Raw genomic sequence first — 23,805 nt, 5'->3', positions numbered from 1 at the left:
TAATGCTCCCACAACTGAAGCATGTCCTGGCTTGAACCTTGGACTTTTCTATCCGCAGCATGGTGTGTTAACCAATAGGCTATTTGTGCTGTCTATAGTAAGAAATAAGATAAAACTTTTGGAAGTAGCTTATCATAGAAATATGATCAACTCATACAGATATACTCACAGAACACTGAAAATAATTGTAGTAATACATATGAAAATAATGAATAGAAATAATAGTAGATGACGAATCTAGCACATCAAATAGTAAGATTAAAAAATCAAAATATAACGTCTTAGGTTAGGTGTTGTTCACTAATCCAGTCAATCGTAAAAGACGGAACAAGTCTTTAACTGTGTAATATTAGTAAATACGAATTTATTGCATTTGCATATTTTACTCTTTGTCTACCAATTTTATTCACAAATGAAATATAATATTGCTAAATGGGGAGAGAGTACAGTATAATCTGCCGCCTGTATTTTTTTTTCTTTTGGAAATAATAAAGCAATTAAAAATTAATATTTTTGAACGTAGCAAATAAGAATACAATAAAAATACCACAATTACTAGAATTTGGTCAATTAATCGAAATAATGACTATTGCGAGTGTCTCGAACTAGCATTGTTCACACACGATTTTATAATTTAGGCTTAGGCTACAAAAATATACTTTAATCGAATCAATGATTTGAAAATATAATCAATAACTTAAGAATATTTTACAGCTTGTAGGTCGCCCTGTTATGCCTCCCTATTGGTCCTTGGGATTCCAGTTAAGTAGATGGGGCTACAACAGCTTAGAAAATTTAAAGAGTGCCGTGAAGAGAACAGTAGATGCAGAAATTCCTTTGGTGAGTAACACGTCTTCACATTGTAACAGTTGTTTTCAAGAGATTTGCTAAACAAATAGCGTTTCAACCACTTCTATAGTTGTTGTATCTCAGCCAGCAAGAAGAGTCCTGGCAAAGGGTGAAAGATCTCGTCTGTGTTGGATTATTTCTGTTAGTTGTTAAGCGCAAAGCTACACAATGGTCTATCTGTGTTGTGCATTATAAGCCCTCTGACTTACGGATAAGCCATCGGAGGTCTTTAATATACACTCTTTTTTTTTTTACTTTTACTCTGATACTCTTTTTTCTTTTTTGTTTGTAGTTAAGCACAAAGCCACACAATGGGCTATCTGTGCTGTACCCAACACGGGTATCGAAACTCGGTTTCTAGTGTTATAAGTTCGCAAAATTTCCTCTGTGCTTCTGGGGGACGATGTTCTTTTTAATAATCATATCTTTATAAGCTGTTATTTCAGGCTTAAGACACTATAAAGATAAGTTACGCCAGTATTTTAGCTACGTATAATAACACTGTGAACGTTGAAATGACGTACGTAACTTGGTTAGATTTTTAATTCATTGTTTCTCAAGTTACAAAATTGTATCAAAAGTCCATGAAATATGAAACCTTTTACTTCATGGTAAGCTTTAAGTGATAGTTGAACATAGGAATGGTGAAATATTTCAGAGATTATAACTTAAGCTCAAGGAAATAATTTCAGTGTTTGTATGATTTATACACTTTATCAACTATTCGTCAACATCTTCGCTACTTTTCTCCTATTAAAAAAAAACTTTATAATTGCTTTAATAATTTTCACACGAGAAATTATCATATTCATTAGCAAAATATATTATTTTATACTCTAACCAAAATACAACAAAACGATACTCATATATTCATTCAATAAAAGAATTTTGGAACCGGGTGAAAATATTTCGAGTTAATGTTACCAGATTAATGACTATAAGTTTTTACTAAACTGTTAATTTTTTTTCGAACAGGATGTACAGCATGCTGATATTGACTACATGGAGGATCGGAAAATCTTCACTTGGGACAAGGTCAACTGGGAAGGGTTCCCAGAGTACATCAAAGAGACAAAGAAAGACGGACTGAGATGGATCATCATACTGGTAAGTTTTGATTAAGTTCGTGAGTTTTATAACTGTAAAGTGTGGTGGGCGTTTCCAACTGTTATAATTTTTTTATTCCTACTATTTAAATCTACGATTAACGATAATTACAATAATTTGCAAACTATTGAAAAAAACCGTTGTAGGACAGTAATTTACGATCTTTCCAACCACAAACATCCTTCTGTTGTTGGTTATTCCCACTACAGCACCAGAATGGTTTTAGTACACGAGTGCAATATTTCTACATTCAAGTTATACCTTAAATATGGTGCATTACCGTGATATTATGACGTCACAAAACATTTTCTAAGCCAGGTTAAATTTTCATTGATATATTAGTGGTCAATACGTAAGTCATTGGCAATTATAAGGTTTTGTGTTGTATTTTATGAACATCTCTCTTATCAAATTAGTAAGAACCAATGCTACTATATTATTCTGCAGAAATTATACACTATAATGCCAGATGTGCTTGGACAGCATGTCCAATGAAGAGGAGGGGGTCGTGTTAAGTTCCTGGGGTTCCATATTCATAAAAAGTAATCCTATATTTAATGTTAATTATAACTCGCATTCTGTTACTAACACTTGACTCTCCCTGTTAATGCACATTTGTTGATTAGACACCAGTTAAATTTGTTAAACTAAGCATGCTGTGCTGGCCAGTGCAGATTCTGGGCACGGGCTGCAATGTAGAGTGGTTCATTGTCATACTGAAAAAAAAAGTGTGGCCTTTCCTTGCAATAGTTGGGCAAAAAAATTTCCAAAGTGCCATCAAACAAAAACCCGTCCATTCGAAGTAAACAATGGGTGTTGGAATCCTACATAATTGGTTTTTATGGTTCAAGGTACTGTAAGAGTCGACATTCATAGATGCTTATGTGCTGCAGTCCGCCTTTGAAATCCGGTAGTATAGCATTGAGTTTCTTGTGCACAACGAATAACTTAGCATGTAATCTTCATCTATAATTGAAGGTTTCGATGACTGATTTAATGTTAGATATGTACACACTTAGCAAAATGTTTGCATATTGTTTTATATTGATGTTATTGTATACATGTATACAGTAGTATTTCAGTAAATGTTCGAGTAGTAACAGAGAAGGTAGTATATGATCAGACAAACATATACGAGTTGTTATTCTGGTCTGTATAAGTTATTTCGAGCATCTGTTCGTCAAAACACGCATACACAACTGTTTTGTATAAAAGAGTGTGGTTTTGGTATAATCTTTTCAGAAACAGATCAACGCTTTGTTCAGACAATTTCCCTGTACTTGGTATAGAATCATGCCTCGTCACGTGCCAGAAGTTATAGGGTGTAAAATTATTAGACTGCCCAGAAATGTTATGAATCAAATGGACATTGTCAGAACAATAGGGCACCCCCAGTGTACTGTATCTAAAATCCTGAAACGTCATCAGACCAAAAGAAACGTTGTTCCAGGAAAGTTTACTGGTAGACGCCGAAAACTACTGTTCGAGATGACTGTGTTTTGATGAGGTTAACACATCAAGGTCGAAATAAGTCTTGCAACACCTTACGACAGGAATAGTATGAACACTTCATTCCAGGGTATCCAGAAGAACATCGAATAGGAGATTGACCAAAGAAGGTTATTTTGCAAAAAGGGTTATCTGTTAACCGATGTTACTTGAGCAAGACAGCATGGCAACTTACAGTTAGAATACTGGTGACATGCCATCTTTTCAGATGAGTCCTGTTTTTCTCTTGTTAAAGTTGAGAGTAGAATTCGTGATCGTTGTTTGCCTGAAGAACAGATGAGGGAAGACTGTCTTTCCCACAGGGAACACACAGGAGGTGGTGCAGTACATGTTGGGCAGTTATTCATCATGGTGGAAAAATTGCTCTTCATATCTTCCAGGGAAACGTCAATGACGCCTCCTACAGGCATCACATGGAGATGATATTTCTGCCATATGCTGGGACAAGGTTTGACAATAACTTTGTGTTCCAGGATGACAACGTTACTACCCACGGTGTGCGTATTGTAGAGGAGGGGGTTACAAGATTGTATGGCCAACAAAGTCTCCAGATTATAATCACAATGAGAACTGTTGGGTAGACCTGAGCTGGAAAAATGCTAAACACGACCCTTAAACCAGCTATTGTAGCTTAGTTGCAACGCCTTCTAGTGATAAGTTGGAATGAAATCACGGTGGATTACATCAACAACCTCATCGACAGCATGCCACGTCACCTTGCGGAGATCATTAAAGTACGAGGAAGACCAACCAACCATATACTGAATATTTAATATGAAGTGATATAAGGTTACAGACGATTTTTTTCAATAATATGGTGTTATATTTTGCCCGTATATATGTTTTGTAAGATTCTGTTGTGATTGGTGAAATTCTGAATTACACATCTTTCTACAGGTACCTGATAAAACTCTCTTCTCTTTTAATAAGTCGTTCACGATGTCCAAAGAACCTGTCTTTATATAAATTACATATATAGATGTTTGATATAACATGTATTTCTCAGTTTGACAGCGCTAAGTGTATTTGTATTTCATTTTAGTATTAATCATCTTATTTGTTAAAAAATATGCAAACATTTTGACCAAGACTGTAGTTATATTCTATTGTTTACACAGACTTAAAGTAAATTAATTTTGGGTAACCGTGTCAATATTCCACCGTTGCACACCCAATGTTCTTTCATTTCTTTGGCGTATCACCCATGGTAGATTTATACATGATTTGACGAGTTGGGAGACCTTGATCAATCATATAATCAATACTGTATCCAATAGTATTTCATTTTTTTAAAATCTAAGCCCGTTTTTTCCTATAATGTTGACTCCAACTAGTTAGCCACTGCAGCTATTGACATTAAGAAACCTTACTAAGCAACACGACACAGGATTTACATGTAAAATCTTGACTCCAACTAGTTAGCCACTGCAGCTATTGACATTAAGAAACCTTGCTAAGCAACACGACACAGGATTTACATGTAAAATCAATAGAGACAAATGTATTTATAGAAGTGAGCCATTTCCCAATAATATTTATATTATATTGCATAAGTCAGTGAAAAATCATGAATCACAGCAAAAAAGGACCACACGTATAAATGAATGTCGATCAATTAATCTTAATATTAAAAACAACAAAACAAACAGAATCATGCTCTTCCTTTCATGGTCAACTTGTCTTCATAATTTCACATGTTCTTCCTTATATAATCAGTTTGTCATCATTACTTCCCATATTCTTCTTTAAATGGTCAATTTGTCGTAATCACTTCACATGTTCTTCCTTAAATGGTTAGTTTGTTATCATCACTTCACATTTTCGTCCTTACCTAGTCAGTGTGTCATCATCACTTCACATATTCTTCCTTACATAATCAGTCTGTATTCATCACTTCACATGATCTTTTTTAAATGGTTAGTTTGTTATCATCACTTCATATATTCTTCCTTATATGTTTTGTTAGGTCTGGTCAGACGGTTCAGACGTTTCCAAACTATTTCGTATCTGTAAAATCCAATGATTAAGGATAAACTATTGTGTTTCAAAAACAGTAAATTCTGAAAATGAGCAACACTTGTTTCGTCTTCAGAGGTAAAGACTTTATTCCATGTGATTTTATATATAAATCACTTTCACATATTTACGCAATATGTTTGAACATTAAGATTCAAGAAGTTTTGGAAAACTTCGACTAACGCAGCTGTTCTATTTTCAGGATCCATTCTTAGTGGCTAATGATACCACCTATCCAGTGTTCTCCAGAGGTTTGGAGAAAGATGTGTACATCAAGTGGCCAGCAACGATTAAGACAGAGGACAGAAACAATCCTGATTTCGAGAATATTGACAATACCAAGGATGTGATGTATGGTTGGGTAATGTTCAATTTAGTTACGTCCTAATAGGAATTCATTCCCTAAAAACAACCTGGCTGTAGCAACTTTTAAACACTAAATTAACAATCGTTATTAACCAGAATGTAATGAGATTTTAGTTACCATTATTTTGGGTTGTATTAAACCTAGAGTAACACCAGGCAGGCCATTATCAGTATCATTATTAGATCAGTTGTTCTTAATCACTTTACGTGATCACTCTTTCAAGATCTGTGGCTCTTTTCCATCTCACTTAATAAATTTTGTCAGATAAGTTTGTTATCACCATTTTACGTTTTTTTTGTTTTATTTTCATTACCAGGCTAATTTGTCAGTGTATCCTCATGGATTTAGATATTGTTCCTTAGGTGTTCAGTTTGTCTTCATCACTTCTCGTTTTTTTCTTTACATGATTAGTTTGTATTCGTCACTTCAGATCCTCTTCCTTACATGATCAGATTGTCTTCATTGCTCCACATGTTCATCCTAACATGACCAGCTTATATCATCCTTTCGCATGTTCTTCCTTACATGATCAGTTTGTCATCATCACATGCTCTTCTTTACTTGGTCAGTTTGTCTTCATAATTTCACGAACTATTCATTATCAGGTCACTTTGTCTTCATCACCTCACGTGTTTTCCATTAACAGGTCAGTTTGTCACTTTACATGTTCTGTTTCGTTAGGTCTGGCCAGATGGTCCAGCAGTGTTTCCAGACTATTTTCGTCAATCGGCAAGAACCTGGTGGAAGGAGGAGATTAGAATGTTATACGAAGAAGTGAAATTTGATGGTCTGTGGATTGTAAGTCTATAGCATCGTTTTATACAGTTGATATAATTACTTGAATAAAGTCTGGAAAGTAAATGTGTATTTATTTTATCTTGTTAGAGATGAGTTTTAACACGAAATAATTTTAATCTTAGAAGTTTTGAAAATTTAGAGAAACAGAGAATATATATTGTAAGAAGTTGATAGCATTTTAATAATAGTGGATAATTCCAGTATTATACAACAATCTCTGACCACTTTACATGTGTTAGGTAATAATTGTGTCCGATTTTCCATTTTGGATAATTACAGTAGTTCAAACATTTTAATAAGGAGGACGGTGAAAAATTATTATTATTAAACATTAGTAATAAGTATCTGATTGTATCAACATAAAAGTAGATATACTATACTATTTAAGAACACAATGTGGAACCTAGATACACTTAAATGCCACTCATTTGATTTGATTACTAGACACGAGAGGGCAATATAGTTTGATTAAGACAATTAATGTCTGCTCTTTTTTTCTTATTGTTTTGGATCACTATTATTTCGACATGTTGATACAATATAAAAACCTATGGAATATTTCCGAAATTCCAACAAACTGCTAACATAATTAGCTCATTGATTATTTATAAGTCATAAAAAATTAGCTTTTCATCGACATGTAGTTCTGTACTTTATTCCAATCGAACTCCATTTGAACGATTTGTGTACATTAATATAGTGGCATGCCACTGCAGCACGAGCAACATGTTTAACACCAATATATTTAGTTAATAGCGAATTAAAATGAGAATGCATTGTCTCTACGGGTACAACTATGTAATTATAATTGTGGGTATAAAAAACCTTTCCAAAGAGAAATATTCATAAAGCGAGGTTGTTAAAGGGCGTAGAACCAAAAGACACAACATTTCACAGAAGGGAATCTTCATTGTACTCAGTGAAGTTGGAAAACTCGTAGAGCAGAGTGTTTAGGATAGGAACCATACCCAAAGCCAATCTGGAGTAATTTACTCTTTCATAAAATAAAAGTTTTGGCTTAAAATAGAATCCTTTGACTTAAATAAATGTCATTTTGAAGCTAAGCACACTTCCTGGTATCATTAACAAGACAATAAACAAGGATTTGAAATTGGCACAAGCTTCCAACCACACCTCAAAATCAACAATTGTTTTGATGAAAAAGATGGCCGAAGAAACTGGAATCACAGTAATCCCATTTGACTACTTACATGTCAAATTACCACAGTAGTTCCAACTTGCCTTTATGGATTTATTGTGTTTAAATGTGTTTCTTTTGAAAACTGACCTCCACGTACAGTGTCAAGATGTGTGGTCTAAGATTGACTTCGCCACATTTCGCAGAGTTCTGCTTATTACAATGAGCAATAGTATATATTCATGGCCATCAGACTGAGTATAATGGATGAGAGAGGAAGCAGTTTCAAGGGCAGTCTGGAATCTCAAGCATCTTTCTTTTAAAGTGCAATTAACTTCAGTATCCTTCTCCATTTATATCTAAGTATGTGTAGACATTGACGAACGGACGTATCATCATGTAACTTGACACAAAAATAAATAAATAATCGAAAATAAAAATTAAATATAGTTCTAACCAAAATAGTTGGCATCCTAACAGAAAGTGACGTCGTATATACTAAAAGACGTAGTTTTGTGGACATTACAGCGTACTATTAGTATTACATCTCTGCCAAGAATCTGCGGCGCCCTGCCTTTATTTAATTTTTTATGATACCATTATTTTTTTCGTTCTACACATACCACTGAAATCTATTACAGATATTGACTTAAAACAAAACCTAATAGTACATCTTGTTTTCGAGGATATGAACGAACCATCAAACTTTGGCACCAACGAAAAGAATCATGATGTCTACTGCCCACAGTGGAAGTTTCCAAATGGTTGCTGGAGTCTTCAGTGCCCTGAGAATCGTTGGGACGATCCTCCTTTCAATCCTTGTAAGTTTTGGTGGTTACTATCAATATATATATATGAGCTGTTGTCAATACTGAGTATCTGTTGACAGAAAGCTGTAGCACACAGTAAAGTTTTAAACCGTTGTTGAACATTTTTTTTAAACTCATATTCAAGAAGTCTTATGCAGGAATGTAAAAAAACAGTTTTCTAAAGGTTCTATGTCTAAGGTTGTGTAATTATGTCTGACGCAATTTTAAAGTAATTCTAAACCTGACAGATGTTTAACTTTAGAAAAGCCTTTGAGCATTTGGCATCGCTTTGATCATCAATCATAGCTTGAGTCCTTATATAAACAAGTTTCATCTAACTCATTTTATCTTAAAATGTACTGACTACTTTTCCTAAGCTTAAAAACAACCAACCAGAGCTGAAGTCACGTGAGTATTTGGAGCTATAAGATTCTCTGAATGTTCTTTTAGTTTAATTATTTGTTAGATTTAGAAACCAGAACCGAATTCACGCAAGTGTTGGGAGCTAGAAGTCTTCTGAGTGCTCTTTTAGTTTAATCAGTCAATAGGTCTAGAAACTAGAGCTGAAGTCACACAAGTGTTGGAAGTTAGAAGTCTTCTGAGTGCTTGTTAGTTTCTTAACCAGTCATTAGGTTTAGAAGCTAGAACCTAGTTCACGCAAGTGTTGGGAACTAGAAGTCTTCTGAGTGCTCTTTTAGTTTAACCAGTCATTAGGTTTAGAAACTAGAGCCGAAGTCACGCAAGTGTTGGAAGTTAGAAGTCTTCTGAATGCTCTATTAGTTTCTTAACCAGTCATTAGGTTTAAAAACTAGAACTGAGTTCATGCAAGTGTTGGGAACTAGGTGTCTTCTGAGTGATCTTTTAATATAACCAGTCATTAAATTTAGAAACCAGAGCCGAAGTCACGCAAGTGGTTGGAACTACGAGTTTTGTGAATATTCTCAGGAATTGAATTAGGATATTCGGTGACGCGAATACAAAGTGAAACATTTTACACTTTTGTTTCCCTAAAGAATTGTCGACAGTTCTTTTTATTGTTGTTGTTGCTTTTCAAAAATGACTTATTATCATAATTATAAACATTTCTATTTTTCGTGATTTTTGTTTTACAGTTATTTTTACACCTAATTTTAATTAACACTTCTACAAAAATCCCATTTGTATTTAAAAAAAAGCCATGGAAAGTTATCAAAGTTGGATCGTATCGCAATATCTATAAAAAATAGGGTTTAAGTAAAGTTTCAATTTCGTGTCGTTGATACCTCTTTAACACTTCTTACAGTGAAGAAAGTTTTTTAACAAAAAGCTCTCTGATAAAACGTTGTGCATGGTGGCTGTCCAAGGCGAAAATGAAGAATATGTTCATTATGATGTGCACAGTTTGTATGGCTGGAGTCAGATGGAATCTACCCTGGAGTAAGTGAAAGAGATTTGTGGATAGATTATTGAATGAAGTTGTGACTATTTTTTTATTTAGGAATTATCTCTATAAATAAGGAATGACCTTTTTACCTCCGTTTTAAGAAGTATCGCAGAAAATAGTTTATAAGATTATACTTTTTGTTCTCTCTGTTAGGGTGCAAGTGATAAATTCATTGTCTCAGATTTTGTAAAAGAACTTTGTTATTTATTTTTTAGAATAGCTCGTGAAGTCACCCAAGAGAGGAGTTTGGTGCTATCGCGTTCTACTTATGTCTCAAGTGGCCGATATGGTAGCCACTGGTTGGGGGATAATAACAGTCACTGGCCTGATCTTCATCGATCTATTATTGGTAAGTCGGTTATCGATCTGTTACTGTCAGGCAATTACCGATCAGTTATTGGTAAAATAGTTATAATTACATTATTGAATATTCAAGTTTGTTGAATACTAACTAGCCACAAGCATGAAAATATAATTTAAGTTTTTACTTTTTGGTGAATAGTATTATTATTTTTGAAATGGAAACGTAACTCTATTCACTATTTTAGAATATTAATAAAAATAATTGTGTCTAAAATTACATCTTCCAAACTTGCTGCTACAATGATTTAACAATTTAATGATTTCTATGTTTTGTTTCTTATAGATACTAGCAGAAACGCCACCCTACGGACGGCTGTTTGTGCTAGTAATTACTAATCGTAGTATTCATACCTGATTAAAAAAAAAAAAAGGCAGAGTATTCATGATGAAACTTTGTTGAATGGACGGCAACTTGCTGTCTATTCAACAAAGTTTCATCATATTCACTTAACAAACAATCTACCAAAGAAAAAGGTGAACATTTTCTTAAAAAAGGATTTTTTTTCTGGGAAGTACTGTACAGGAAAGGTGTTCGGATTGTGCTCTTTAGTCATACGCAACTCATTGCATCAAAATGATTTAATGTACAGAGCTCAAAATTTTCATACATTTTACTCATATAAACTGTAATGTTTTTATATATTAAAAGTGGTACCGTTTGTTGAAAAAAAATAATATTTTTTTAAGAACTCCAGTTTATCAATACTATATTTGAAAATTACATCAATAAAGATATGATCAAACTCTCACGTACAGTCATAGTGAAAGTCGTGTTATTTTTATAAGGAGAGTACTTTTATTTAAAATTGTATTCTATTATAAAGAATTGGTTGTTGCACATACCACAGTTATTTTTCTAATTGTTTGAATCTTGAATACCCAAAGTGGGAATTTTTTTATGGATTTTTGTTTGTGGTGCCATTCAATAGATGGCGCCGGAGTTTTCGTCAATTACATAGATACTGACATACTTTATACTTCCTAATGTTAAATATTTTAAAGGTGACCAATACCACGTTTAATTCCATGTTATTATTGCTGCTACACTGTATATTTCAAATTAAGCAGCAAAATGACTTTATATAATGACTCAATTTTTATAGTTCTGGGTTCCTTCTAAGTATTATTGTTTTAGTCTTTTGTACTTACCTATTCACCTACTCTAGTCAATGAAGGAAATAGTTCGTGTATATATGATGAACAAATCCGAAACTTTAAAGCTACGATTTAAGAAACTTTAAATAATCAGTTAGACATAGCAGTACGTAGATAAAGAATGAATTCCAAATTTCCTCTATAAAACATATTTTTATTTTTCATTTTAGTACAGTACACTCTCTAAGTATTTCTTTAAACTTTAACACATTTTTTTTTGCTGTATACAAAACTTATTTTGTTACCTAAGCATGTCTTTTTTACATACACTCTCTACATAAAAACATTTTTAAGGCTAAACGTACCTTTATTCGTATACCATCCATACAAAAATATATTTTGCATAAACTCTCGACATAAATATCTTTTTACACTAAACACACCTATTTACGTACACTTTCCACATAAAACGTTTTAAACTAAACACACCTTTTTACATAAAAACATTTCAAACTAAAAACACCTTTTACACAAAAACATTTCAAACTAAAAACACCTTTTTACATAAAAACATTTCAAACTAAAAACACCTTTTTACATAAAAACATTTCAAACTAAAAACACCATTTTACATAAAAACATTTCAAACTAAAAACACCTTTTTACATAAAAACATTTCAAACTATAAACACCTTTTTACGTACACTCTCCATATAAAAACTTTTTACCTAATCGAACCTCTTCTACATAACCGCTCGTCATGAATACCTTTTTGAACTAAACATATATTTTTCTGTACATTCACCTTGTAAATATATTTTAACTTCAGCACATCTTTCAACAAAGTTCAAGGCTCGCAGTGACATTTCAGATACAAAGTTTATATCGAATACATGAAAGAAAACTGATTTTCCAATAAAACCAAGCTCGGTTTTATAATGATATCGTTTTGTTGTTTTTGGAATCTAACATCTGTCCCTTTCAAGAAATATCATCGTTCAAGATATACTTTCTATATTAATATCGACGCTATCGACCTACATAATAGTAATAAACAATCAGTACAAGTTGTCCTGGACGAAAATTTTAAAGTGCTAGCAAAGCAAGACATTTTTTCCATTGAAACGGTTTTTGACCTTTTGCCACTTCTTCGCCGAAAATTACACATCCTGTATACTTTCTTTTTACATAAGCTTCTCCATAGGGGAACTTTAAGAACCCCGAATACGCCTATCTGGTTTTCTGTAAACATCTAAATGTAGAACAAAAATAATCTTTTTTTTTTTCAAAACTTCTACCTTTTTCATCACATGTAGTTCCTTCACAAATGATATAAATTACTGAGTGGATTGTTTACTACACGTGCTGATACAGTCCAACATTATTATTCATAATTCTTAATCTTATTTATTACCATTCTTTCTCCCAGGTATGCTGGAATTTAATCTCTTTGGAATTCCATACGTAAGTATTTAAAATTTATTTCATATAATGTTGTATATAGGTAGCCAGTAAATAATCTTTCAACCGTACGTGACTTAATTGAAACCCATTGAAGTTACTGGAATACAGTTATATATATATAAGAACCAAAATCAAGTGTATAAGGTTACAAATTTGGTGGTAAACTTAAATTCTTCTTAGTTTTACAACATGATATTAAAATAAACTATTCGTTACTGTGTCCGTGCTAACCAACCTAACTTTCTTTTAAATATTTTGCCTTTTTTACAAAAAAAATGGCCCGGCATGGCCAGGTGGTTAAGGCACTCGACTCGCAATCTGAGGGTCGCGGGTTCGAATCCCCGTCACACCAAACATGCTCGCCCTTTCAGCCGTGGGGGCGTTATAATTTGACGGTCAATCCCACTATTCGTTGGTAAAAGAGTAACCCAAGAGTTGGCGGTGGGTGGTGATGACTAGCTGCCTTCCCTCTAGCCTTACACTGCTAAATTATGGATGGCTAGCGCAGATAGCCCTCGTGTATCTTTGCGCAAAATTCAGAAACAAACAAACAAAATTTTACAAAAACTCATATCTTCTCCTGTAAAAACTGAAATAGTTAAATATAACTACTTATCTATATTGTTGCAGATCAATGTGAACATTCAACTTATTTGCTCATCGTTCTTTAAAACTGGTAATATGGTATCGTTGCCGTGGTTACCTATACGGTCATCTAATCTTAATTATTAATAAGTAACAGCATAGCGGATGACGCTCCAGTCTGCCATCGAAAAAACCCAGGATCGAATCCTATCCTTAAGAACACAGAAAAATAATACCCAGGAATTCCCTGAAGACGACAGCAGATTAGTAGCCGAAACATAGATTAAGAAATACCTAATACTTATTACATAACTATAATTAAAAGCTAGTAATTAATAATTAGACTTAGGTAATCGTTTTGGCTGCTAACAATGATTGATGACCGATCGCTACAACATTTATGTAAGTGTTTGATAATATGGTAATTAATCTCCACTGTTTTTATAAACTTTTTAGCTTTTTATTTACAATTTTTATTGTTTGTTTGGAATTAAGCACAGAGCTACACAATGGGCTATCTGTGCTCTGCTCAACACGGGTACCGAAACCCGGTTTCTAGTGTTGTAAGTCCGCAGACATGCCGCTGTGCCACTGGGAGGGGGCATAATTTTTATACTTTAATACTAAAGAAAGCATGAATAATAACGTACTAATCGTGTGTAACTCTAACTGGAAAGTAACTTAATAATATATATATACAGATTGCGAAGGACGTTCGTCAGAAACGGGGTTTTATTTTCCATTTATACTGTTACGTCTCCGTTCGTTAGTTAATTTTCCGTAAATTCGTTCCGACGAAACTTTAGCTACACAAGTCATTTCTTAACTAAAACTGGTTTATTCTTTCCGAATACAACTTTACGATACACTTAATTTCAACAGTCGCTTTATAACGAATGCTCACATCTCACGTGGCCAACAATATTCTATCCGCACACATTCAATTACTCATTGCACTGTTGTCCCGTCACTTTGTGAACATCTTATATATACAAGACTAACAGATATCTAGTAAATGCTAGGGCATTCTTGAAGGAACAGGATATTTCTAGAAACAGGTGGCGTGATACTAGTCACGTGACCTCGCTGACGCAACAATACGTTGGATACGTGTAAATTGTAGCTGGAGATTTTCTCCTGCAACATTCATATACCATTCTTCTACTGCTTGTCGGGTATAACAACTACATTTGAGGAGTACAGATGGCGGTCGAGTTCTTGTTCATCTCTCATATACAGTCTTGGCCAAAATGTTTGCATATTTTATGACAAATAAGATCATTATTATTAAAATGGAATACAAATACACTTAGTGCTGTCAAATATGTTATACATATGTAACTTGTATAATGAGACAGGTTCTATGGACATCATGAACGATTTATTAGAACAACAAACACATTTATCAGACATCTGCAGAAAGATGTGTAATTCAGCATTTCACCTATCACAACAAAACCTTACGAAAACATATATAATGACAAAATATAACATCAAATTATTACACATAGCGTCTGTAACATTGTATCCGTTCATTCAGGACTTGGTTGGTCCTCATCGTATTCTAGTAACCTATGTAAGGCAACGTAGCATGCTGTCGATGAGGTTATTGTTGTAATTCATCGTTATTTCATCCCAGCTTGTCACGAAAAGGCGCTGCAATTCAGCTACAGTAAATGGTTTATGGTCGTGATTAGAAATGTTCCAGCTCAGTTCTGCCCAACAGTTCTCAATAGGATTACAATCTGGAGAGTTTTATAGCCATGGCAGTCTTGTAATGTCTTCCTGGTCGAGATAATCATTTACAGTACGCGCACTGTGGACAGTGGCATTGTCATCCTGGAACATAGTTATTGCCAAACCTTGTCCTAGCATATGGCAAAAATATCGTCTCCATGTGATGCCTGTATGAGGCGTCATTGACGTTTTCCTGGAAGATATGAATAGCAATTTTTCCATCACGATGAATAACTGCTCAAACATGTACTGCACCACCTCCTGTGTGTTCCCTGTTGGAAAGACAGTCTTCCCTTATCTGTTCTTCAAGCAAACGACGATCATGAATTCTACCATGAGCTTTGACAAACCGGAAACAGGACTCATCTGAAAAGATGACATGTCGCCAGTGTCCGAACTGTAAGTTGGCATGTTGTCTTGCCCAAGTAACACGGTGACGGCGGTGAATTCTGGTTAATATCGGTTTGCAGGTAGCCCTTCTTGCAAAATTACTTTGTTTGGTCAATCTCCTATTCGCTGTTCTTCTGGATACCCTGGGATGAATGTGTTCATACAATTCCTTTCGCAAGGTGTTTCAAGAGTTATTTCTACCTTGACGAGTTAACCTGATCAAAACACAGTCATCTCGAGCAGTAGTTTTCGGCGTCTACCAGTAGACTTTCCTGGAACAACGTTTCCTGTGATCCGATGACGTTTCAGGATTCTGGATATAGTACACTGGATATAGCTACCTTCTCTGTTACTACTCGGGCATTTACTCAATAACTACTCCATGCATGTAGACAATAACATCAATATAGAACACTATGCAAACATTTTGGGCAAGACTCTAGTTCTATATGCTAGCACCTTGTAACTTTCATCTCTCTGATCCTTTCAAGGAAGATGTGGTGGGCAACACTTCCAAACAACTGATACTCTCAAAGCTGCTGGAAGTAATACAGAACTTGCCTTTATACCACACTGATGAGGCCCACAGAGCGACGGATGAAGTCTATTGTATTTTAAGTAGACATGTGATGTCTGATTCCAACATCCTCAGAACCATTGTTGTACATTTGTTGTTTGGTTGAACTACAGGAAATATAAAACTCCATTCTTTTCTGAACACTCCACGTATAATAGTAATTCTTACTGTACGTCACATTAAGTTTAATATTCTGTTTCCAGATTGGGGCTGATATCTGCGGGTTTTTCTCGGAGACCACGACAGAACTTTGTAAACGTTGGATGCAGCTCGGTGCTTTCTACCCTTTCTCCAGGAATCACAATGCAAATGGAAACCAAGTAGGTGTTAGGTTATATTTAAAACACTGAAATAAATAATTAAGAAATGAAAGGCATTGGTGTTCCTGATGAGAAACTGGTGTGGACTTTTCACTTCTCTCGAAAAATTTTCCTCACAATGGCAGAAGCTTGAGATACGTGCTACGCAAGTAGGAAACCTCTGTTATCGTCAAACAAAGCAGACTTTCTTTGCAGTCCGTTGTGTTTCACTGTCTTTAGATGTTACTTAAAATAATAAACGATTAACGTACAGAATTGCGTTTTATTTGATGAGTTAATAATGTCAACAACTTGAATAACTTACAAATTTATTTTAATATTTTACAGTAAATAACTTTTGTTTGTATGTTAGTTTTTCTTTACTCAAAGAACATTTTCTAAACACATTCAAATGTAAGCTCTTTTTATAGCTTTGTTGTTTATGATTTTTTGTTCTGTTCACCAGGTAGCGCTTTCACAACGAAACTACTGAGAGCTGTCTTGTAGTTTCCTTCAGTTTATGTTCTGTAATCAAGCCAGTTATAGTATTTACAGTTACGGTGTAAAAACGTGCAATTAAATAAGGTATTCTGTTCACAGGCTAGCTGATTTACTTTAGAGATAAGAAGAGTAATCGCAATAACTTGAGGAACGGCAGGAAATGTATTATGTGCTAAAACTGAGTTTCCTATCTGACTAAAGTGAGAGAAAAGATTAAACATAAATTTGCAATGGAAAGTAAACAATCCTTTATTGAACAAAAAACAAACACAATTCAGCCAGATGTATCGTCACTAAATGAAGGAAAACAAATACAATTCATCAGGACGTGTCGTCACTAAATGAAGGACAGAACTTCTTTACCAGTGGAATTCTGGATGTAATACAAATGAAATAATTTGAACTCCGAATAGGCTAACCACTCCATAGAAATCACAATACGACTATCTCTCTATTAGAGCGCATGTGTTAATCACGTCATTACTGGCTAAGCCCAAAGAAAAGATGTTGTTACCTCCGAGCATCACAGGACTCGCCAATGGTCAAGATCACTGCCTAAATCTCCTAAATGTATTTAATTATGCATTCTTCTAAAATCTTTTTCACGAGAGAGAGAGCATGTGACACAAAGGAGAAATTATCCTGAACAATGCGCATCTAAGACAAAAACAATTTAGCCACCTTACAGAACCAGCTCTGTGCTTTTAAGTCTATGCGTGAGTGGAAACACGCTTTTTTGTGTAGAATTTTGAAAGCTCTAGGCGAAAAAAAATTCCACCCGTTTAAACTAAACAACAACAAAAAAAGGATAAGAAAAACTATTTTTTAGATGTCTATATAATACAATAGTTAATTGTTTACAGTTTTATTTATTTGAATAAACGGTAATAAATATATTTCATTTAGAAATTACAATTATCTTTTCAGTATTTGATGTTTTTTTACTCTTACTTCTAAGCCTCAAGATCCAGCCCACCCAAATTTTGGAGGTCCTGATGGCCCAGTTGCTTCAGCATCTAGAAAGGCCCTTCAGGTCCGCTATATTCTTCTTCCCTACCTCTACACTTTGTTTTACCACGCTAATCAACATGGAAATACCGTAATTCGACCTTTGCTACACGAGTGAGTATTTATTTAACAATGATATTTTACCACCATGTTTCCATTTCTTTCTGTTTAGTTTAACAGAACTTTTGTTTATATGCTTTTCCATCTATGTTCAACTGTAAAGAATAAGTAACACCGACTTTTCAGCAGTTTATAAACATGTTATGAAACATCAAAATATATATGTGTTAATTAATATTTTATTCTAATGTGTTTTTTCGTCCCGTTTTAATAACTTTTTTATATACAATCAATAGTTTAATATTATATTTCGTCCTGTAAAAGATATTTGGTTTGCTTTCTACAATAAATGGTTTGACGTCATATTTTGTCTTATAAAATATTTTGATTAATTTTTTATTTTTATTTTATTTTTACAAAGAACAGTTTATTTTGTTTTTTTCTGTAATTAAATATATCAGTGTGTTTTTTCGTGTCAATAAATATTTTAATGTATCTTTTTAAATCTAAAGAAAGATTATAATAATATATTATTTCGTTCTATAAGATATTCTAAGCACCCTAGTGACACAGTGGCAATTCTGAAGACTTGTAGCGTTAAAAACCGGATATTCATATCCATGATGGACAATTAAAGATAGCCCATTGTGTAGGTTTGCATTTAACAGCAAACAAACAAATAAAATGTTTTAAGTTTTATTTTTGTTTTTAGATTTCCTAAGGATAAATTAACATATGATATTGACAGACAGTTCATGTGGGGTCCTGCTCTTCTAATTTCTCCGGTTCTAGAAGAGGTAGGCTAACAATTCACCATTTCATTTATCTAGAAATTGTTATTCAAGCCTTTAGTAGTCCAGATAATGTTGAAAGATAGAACATAATACAAAGATAGTTTTTAAGTTGTATACATACCAAAATGAACCATTTGTAACGTAAAACAACTTAATACAGATTAAGATTTGTCTTAATTGTTTGTCTGTTTTCATTTCAAGTACCAAAGGTCCGTGAAAGCATACTTACCAATGGATTCCCAGTGGTTTAATTATTATACTGTAAGTAAAACGTTCCTAGCATAACGGAGATGCTTAACTATTTAAATAAAAGGTAAAAAAGGTTTTAGGATGACAGAGTTTGTCAAGAAAAATATTTCAAGTAAAAGTGTACAAATATATACGTTTCGACAATTAATTTTTTTAGTGTTACGTTTTATGTGACTACTTACAAATCTATTGTACTATTTAACGACTGGCACATTTTACGTTTTTCATTGTATCATCTCAGATAATATGATGTAATTTTGACAAGCATTTGCATAAACTGCGATGTCATTGAAAATTTTAACATTTCTTAAAATATTCATCAAATGTCCTTTTCTTTATTCATAGGGGAAAATAGACAAATCCGGTGAAATAATAATTGATGATTTAGAAATGCCCCCTTTGCATGTTCGAGCAGGTTATATTCTTCCCACTCAAGATTACGCCCAGAATACATTCCTAAGGTAATAACACAAAGGTGTAAACTTTTGATTATGCAAGATATAGAAATGAATTTTAAGTGGCTCCAAGTAGAAACTTTTGTTGTAAGTTTCGTTTTGAGATAAAATTACAATAATAATGAAACAAAAAATTCTGACACGGTGACAGATTTTAAATCCCGTAATAAACTTGTCTTTAAAGTTGAACTTAAATAAATAAAAAGACTTAATTGTGTGAATTTTTAGTATACTTGAATACGATAGAAGTTTCACTAAGCATATTTCAAACAATCTACTAATTCTTTATAAAGTTAAACGATGCTAGGGTATGCTGATCAGATAAAAACGGTTGATCTATTTGGGGACGGTGGTGTCGGCAAAGGTTAACTATTAACTACAAAAATTATTATCTTGTTTAAAATTTACGTGCTTATTGTATTGAACCATAAAAAACGTGATTAGCTATCTTCCCAAAAATCTATTTATTTAAAAGAAATATTATAATCTTAAATTAAGACTACAGGTAGTGGTAACCTTGTTATTGTTTGATTCTAAGTTTTCTTCAAAATCTAATGAGTAGAACTTGCATAGAACCAAGTGTGTTTTATTATTATCTACCGTCAGAAAAAGTTGCAGTCTTTAATTTTTTTACTTTACTTTATTAAATACCTTCCCTCCTCAATAAATTTAAATTTTTCCTCAGGTTATATATTACTTAAATCTGTTCAACAGTTAGAGTATTTATTTTTAAGTACTGAATAATATTTACTGTTGTCTCTTCTTTGTGATACTGGTTCGACAGGTGTTTTAAGTATTAGGTTTTAAAAGAAAATAACGTAATTAGTACAGAAAGACTCGGTACAAATAAATACTTATCTCAAATATCAGTTCATAAATTTGAAAATTTACCAACTACTTTAGAAATGTACTTTTCATTCAGATATTAGCTAAATGTATGCGAGTCTCGAAATACAATGAAGTAATATCTTAGTCTCTTTTCAATTACAATAGATATTATGTGCAATGAACTTATTTTCCTTTTTTCAAGTCGCCAAAAACCGATGCACCTTTTAGTGTATCCTGACAAGGTCGGAATTGCAAGGGGCGACCTCTTTTGGGACGATGGTGTTGGCAAAGGTTAGCTATTAACTATAAAAATTATTATTTTGTTTAAAATTTATGTACTAATTTTTATTTTATTTATTTTTAATTGTATTGAATTATAAAAGCATGATTAGCAATCATTTAAAAAATGTCTATATTTTATTAACTTTCGAATAAAATGCATATATAAATTCTATCACATTATTCAATTTACAATTTTATTTACGACATTGAAAACAAGCTGAAATATATGGAAGTGATATTTGTAAAGCTCTGAAAATTTATTCTAAATAACATTATATATAAACAAGTTAAAAATGTTGCTATTTGTTAATTAGACCCTTTTTTTTCTAACTAAATGTTTATTTTTCAATTCTAGATAACATTCAACAAAATATATATGTCTATCTTCAGTTCTATTTAAATCAGGTAAGTATTTAATTGTTCAATATGTGGGCATACTGACTAGAATTTGAACAACACTGGGATACAATATTCGTTTGCATGTTGTTAAATCCAAAGATATCGGTATTGTGCCCACCACGGGTATCGAAACCAGATTTTTAGTGTCATAAAGGATATACTAATCATAAATAATAGTTATTTTGTATAATTTCGTTTGCTTTTTGGATCATTCTCAAGAAAAACTCTCTATTATTCCTCTTTCTAATGTTAGTAACATAGTAGCAGATTATTGTTATTGAAAATACGTAAAGATAAAAAGTGAAGAACGACTACCTTTATATTTTAGATAAATATTATAGCCGTAAGTTAAAACTACATGTATTGGTAACCTTGTTATTATTTGATTCTAAGTTTTCTTCAAATCTAAGCATCAGTTGATTTTCAGTATATTTCCCAAAGAATACTTGTGAGTTGTCATTCGAAATGAATATTAAATTCGGATTACAGTGTCATTTATTGAGAAAATGTAACACTAACTGCTAAACAATCCCGCTTTTCAATAGCAATTTTTAAATTTGTGGATATAATTAAACGCTTAAAATATCACATATTTGATTCAAATGCTAAAAAATAGTCACTAAAAACTATTTTGCATTAAAACATTAAAGGTGCGCAGTAGATAATATCCCAACACTCCAACACAAATTGGGTAATTTATTCTTGTATTTACGTATGTGTATCCTTGTTCCACCAAGTGATAAATGACATAAGATATATATTTTCCATATATTTGAATAGTGCCACTTACTAATCAAATTGGATCCCAAAGATTCTATGTTCCAAGATAAGCTGTTATTATCGTCTATCAAAGTTTATCGTTCTAAGAAAGCAACTACGTTGACTATAAATGGCAATGACTTACCTTCAGAAAATATTGAGTACGACGATTCAATTGAGGTGAGAGAATATATTAATGGAATTCCTAGTTGAAAGTGTATATGCGCACGTGTTGTGCCTACAATTTTCAATGGCTATTACACTAACTTCTGATAAAAATAAACTACCTACACAAATCAGAACTAAAAATTCACCTAGTAAATAATGTAGCTAATTTGATATGGAACATGCAATGTAAAGAATAAAAATATATATATAGCGATTAAAATGTATTGATTTATAAGTTGGATGTCATCGCTGTTATCGATATTATCGATCATGATTCCAATAATATGAGGTTCGGTCAGCTTAGGAGATTTAGGTTAATGTTAAAACCGTATACTAAGCTAACAATACAGAATAATTCTTATGATAAGAAATATATTCATAATAAAGAAATGAAAAATCATAACAAATACGTAGCCACTACTACTTTCCATTTTTTATTTCATACGGTCCTTGATTTCCGACTTAATATCAGTTCGAGCTCAAGTAGATAATATTATTCGCTATAATCCTCACTAGAGGGATAAGAACTAATATAGCTAAGTAGTTCAATCTCAAAGTATATGTTTAATTAAATATCATATTTCATGTTACAATTTATTAAACAGAGAGGCAAAGGAAACATCTGTGGTAGATCTTCTGGAAGTTTGAATGGTCTTAAACATTCTTTAGTAATTGAAAAATTAAAAGCCTAATGCGTAAACATTTCCGTTAGACATGGTCGTATCATAATTGCAGTCGTCAGCTATCATATATAAGATTTATTATCTAGTGTGAAGTGACATGACTGGTGTATAAATGTTTGTGATATTTTTTGTTATTTGCTTTTTTGTGTTATTTCTTAATTTTTTTATATCATTGATTCGCTAACAAGTATCAATTTACAAATATATCAACAGTTCCATTATAAACGTGTTTCTTATGAAAAGTTCACACTTCTTTGGAACAAGAAATTTTCAAGATAAAGACTTAAAACAAGTTATTTAAAATATATGTTATAGTATACAGACCTTCTACAAAAGAAAACAAACTAAATTTGATTTCTAAGACTAGAAAAGATCCTAATAATGACTGAAGAGATTGTACTAATTCTTTTATGTATATATATGTATTGGCAGCTTTTAACATTGACAGTAAACCTAAATCCACTCCAGGATTGTAAGGAAGAACCTTGTAAAGTCGCATGGAGAAGCAACGACCAGTGTATTATCTTTTAAACAGTAGCCATCAACTAAAATTGATTTGATAAACTTGTACTTCAGACAACATTACTTATTACAAGAATTATGTAGCAATAAGTAGTTATGACGAGTAAAATAAACAGATTTCACAATAAAACCATTTCGTCTGATTTTCTTAAAAGTATCTTGGAGTTATGTTTAGAGTTGTTTTAAACGTAGAGTTATGTGTACTGTCAGCCACATCATCTCGAACTTTCTGATATATCTTTCTTTGTCTGTGCAAAAAAAAGAAAAGAAATCATTATTATATTGTTTCATTTTAGAGCTGTCGTATTTCCAGTTGCAGAATCCTAGAACCTGGCTATTATTTGAACACATTTGTAATTCCAGAAAATGTTGGCTGGAATTGCCAAACATCAAAACCTCCCATACACGTAACATTAACAAGGACACATTATGCGCATTGTAATTTGAACAAAAATGGCAGTCAAATATTTCTGACTAGATAGTAATTCAATGTTTTATACATAACATCGACTGAAAAATCGGATTCGTACGTACTGTTAAAAATGGGAGTTAGTACTTCTTACAGTTATTT

General features: G+C 32.8%; 1 protein-coding gene across 1 annotated transcript in view; it reads left to right on the top strand.

The window, feature by feature from the left end:
- Positions 1 to 23,364, top strand: part of LOC106467337 (maltase-glucoamylase, intestinal-like) — a 37,887-nt gene extending 14,523 nt beyond the window's left edge. Inside the window, 18 exon segments of the mRNA XM_022395495.1 lie at positions 715 to 840; positions 1,825 to 1,956; positions 5,684 to 5,842; positions 6,530 to 6,646; positions 8,470 to 8,605; positions 9,876 to 9,895; positions 9,897 to 10,009; positions 10,232 to 10,365; positions 12,904 to 12,938; positions 16,431 to 16,547; positions 17,986 to 18,149; positions 18,808 to 18,892; positions 19,091 to 19,150; positions 19,484 to 19,599; positions 20,624 to 20,712; positions 21,059 to 21,108; positions 21,883 to 22,041; positions 23,145 to 23,364. Of these exon segments, the coding sequence (XP_022251203.1) occupies positions 715 to 840; positions 1,825 to 1,956; positions 5,684 to 5,842; positions 6,530 to 6,646; positions 8,470 to 8,605; positions 9,876 to 9,895; positions 9,897 to 10,009; positions 10,232 to 10,365; positions 12,904 to 12,938; positions 16,431 to 16,547; positions 17,986 to 18,149; positions 18,808 to 18,892; positions 19,091 to 19,150; positions 19,484 to 19,599; positions 20,624 to 20,712; positions 21,059 to 21,108; positions 21,883 to 22,041; positions 23,145 to 23,243 (1,911 nt within the window). The 3' untranslated portion in view covers positions 23,244 to 23,364.
- The last annotated feature ends 441 nt before the right edge of the window (positions 23,365 to 23,805 follow it).

Source organism: Limulus polyphemus, unplaced genomic scaffold, assembly GCF_000517525.1.
Source record: "Limulus polyphemus unplaced genomic scaffold, Limulus_polyphemus-2.1.2 Scaffold2574, whole genome shotgun sequence".
Classification (NCBI taxonomy): domain Eukaryota; kingdom Metazoa; phylum Arthropoda; class Merostomata; order Xiphosura; family Limulidae; genus Limulus; species Limulus polyphemus.
The sequence above is the reverse complement of the archived record's forward strand: the minus strand, read 5'-3'. Positions and strand labels throughout refer to the sequence as shown.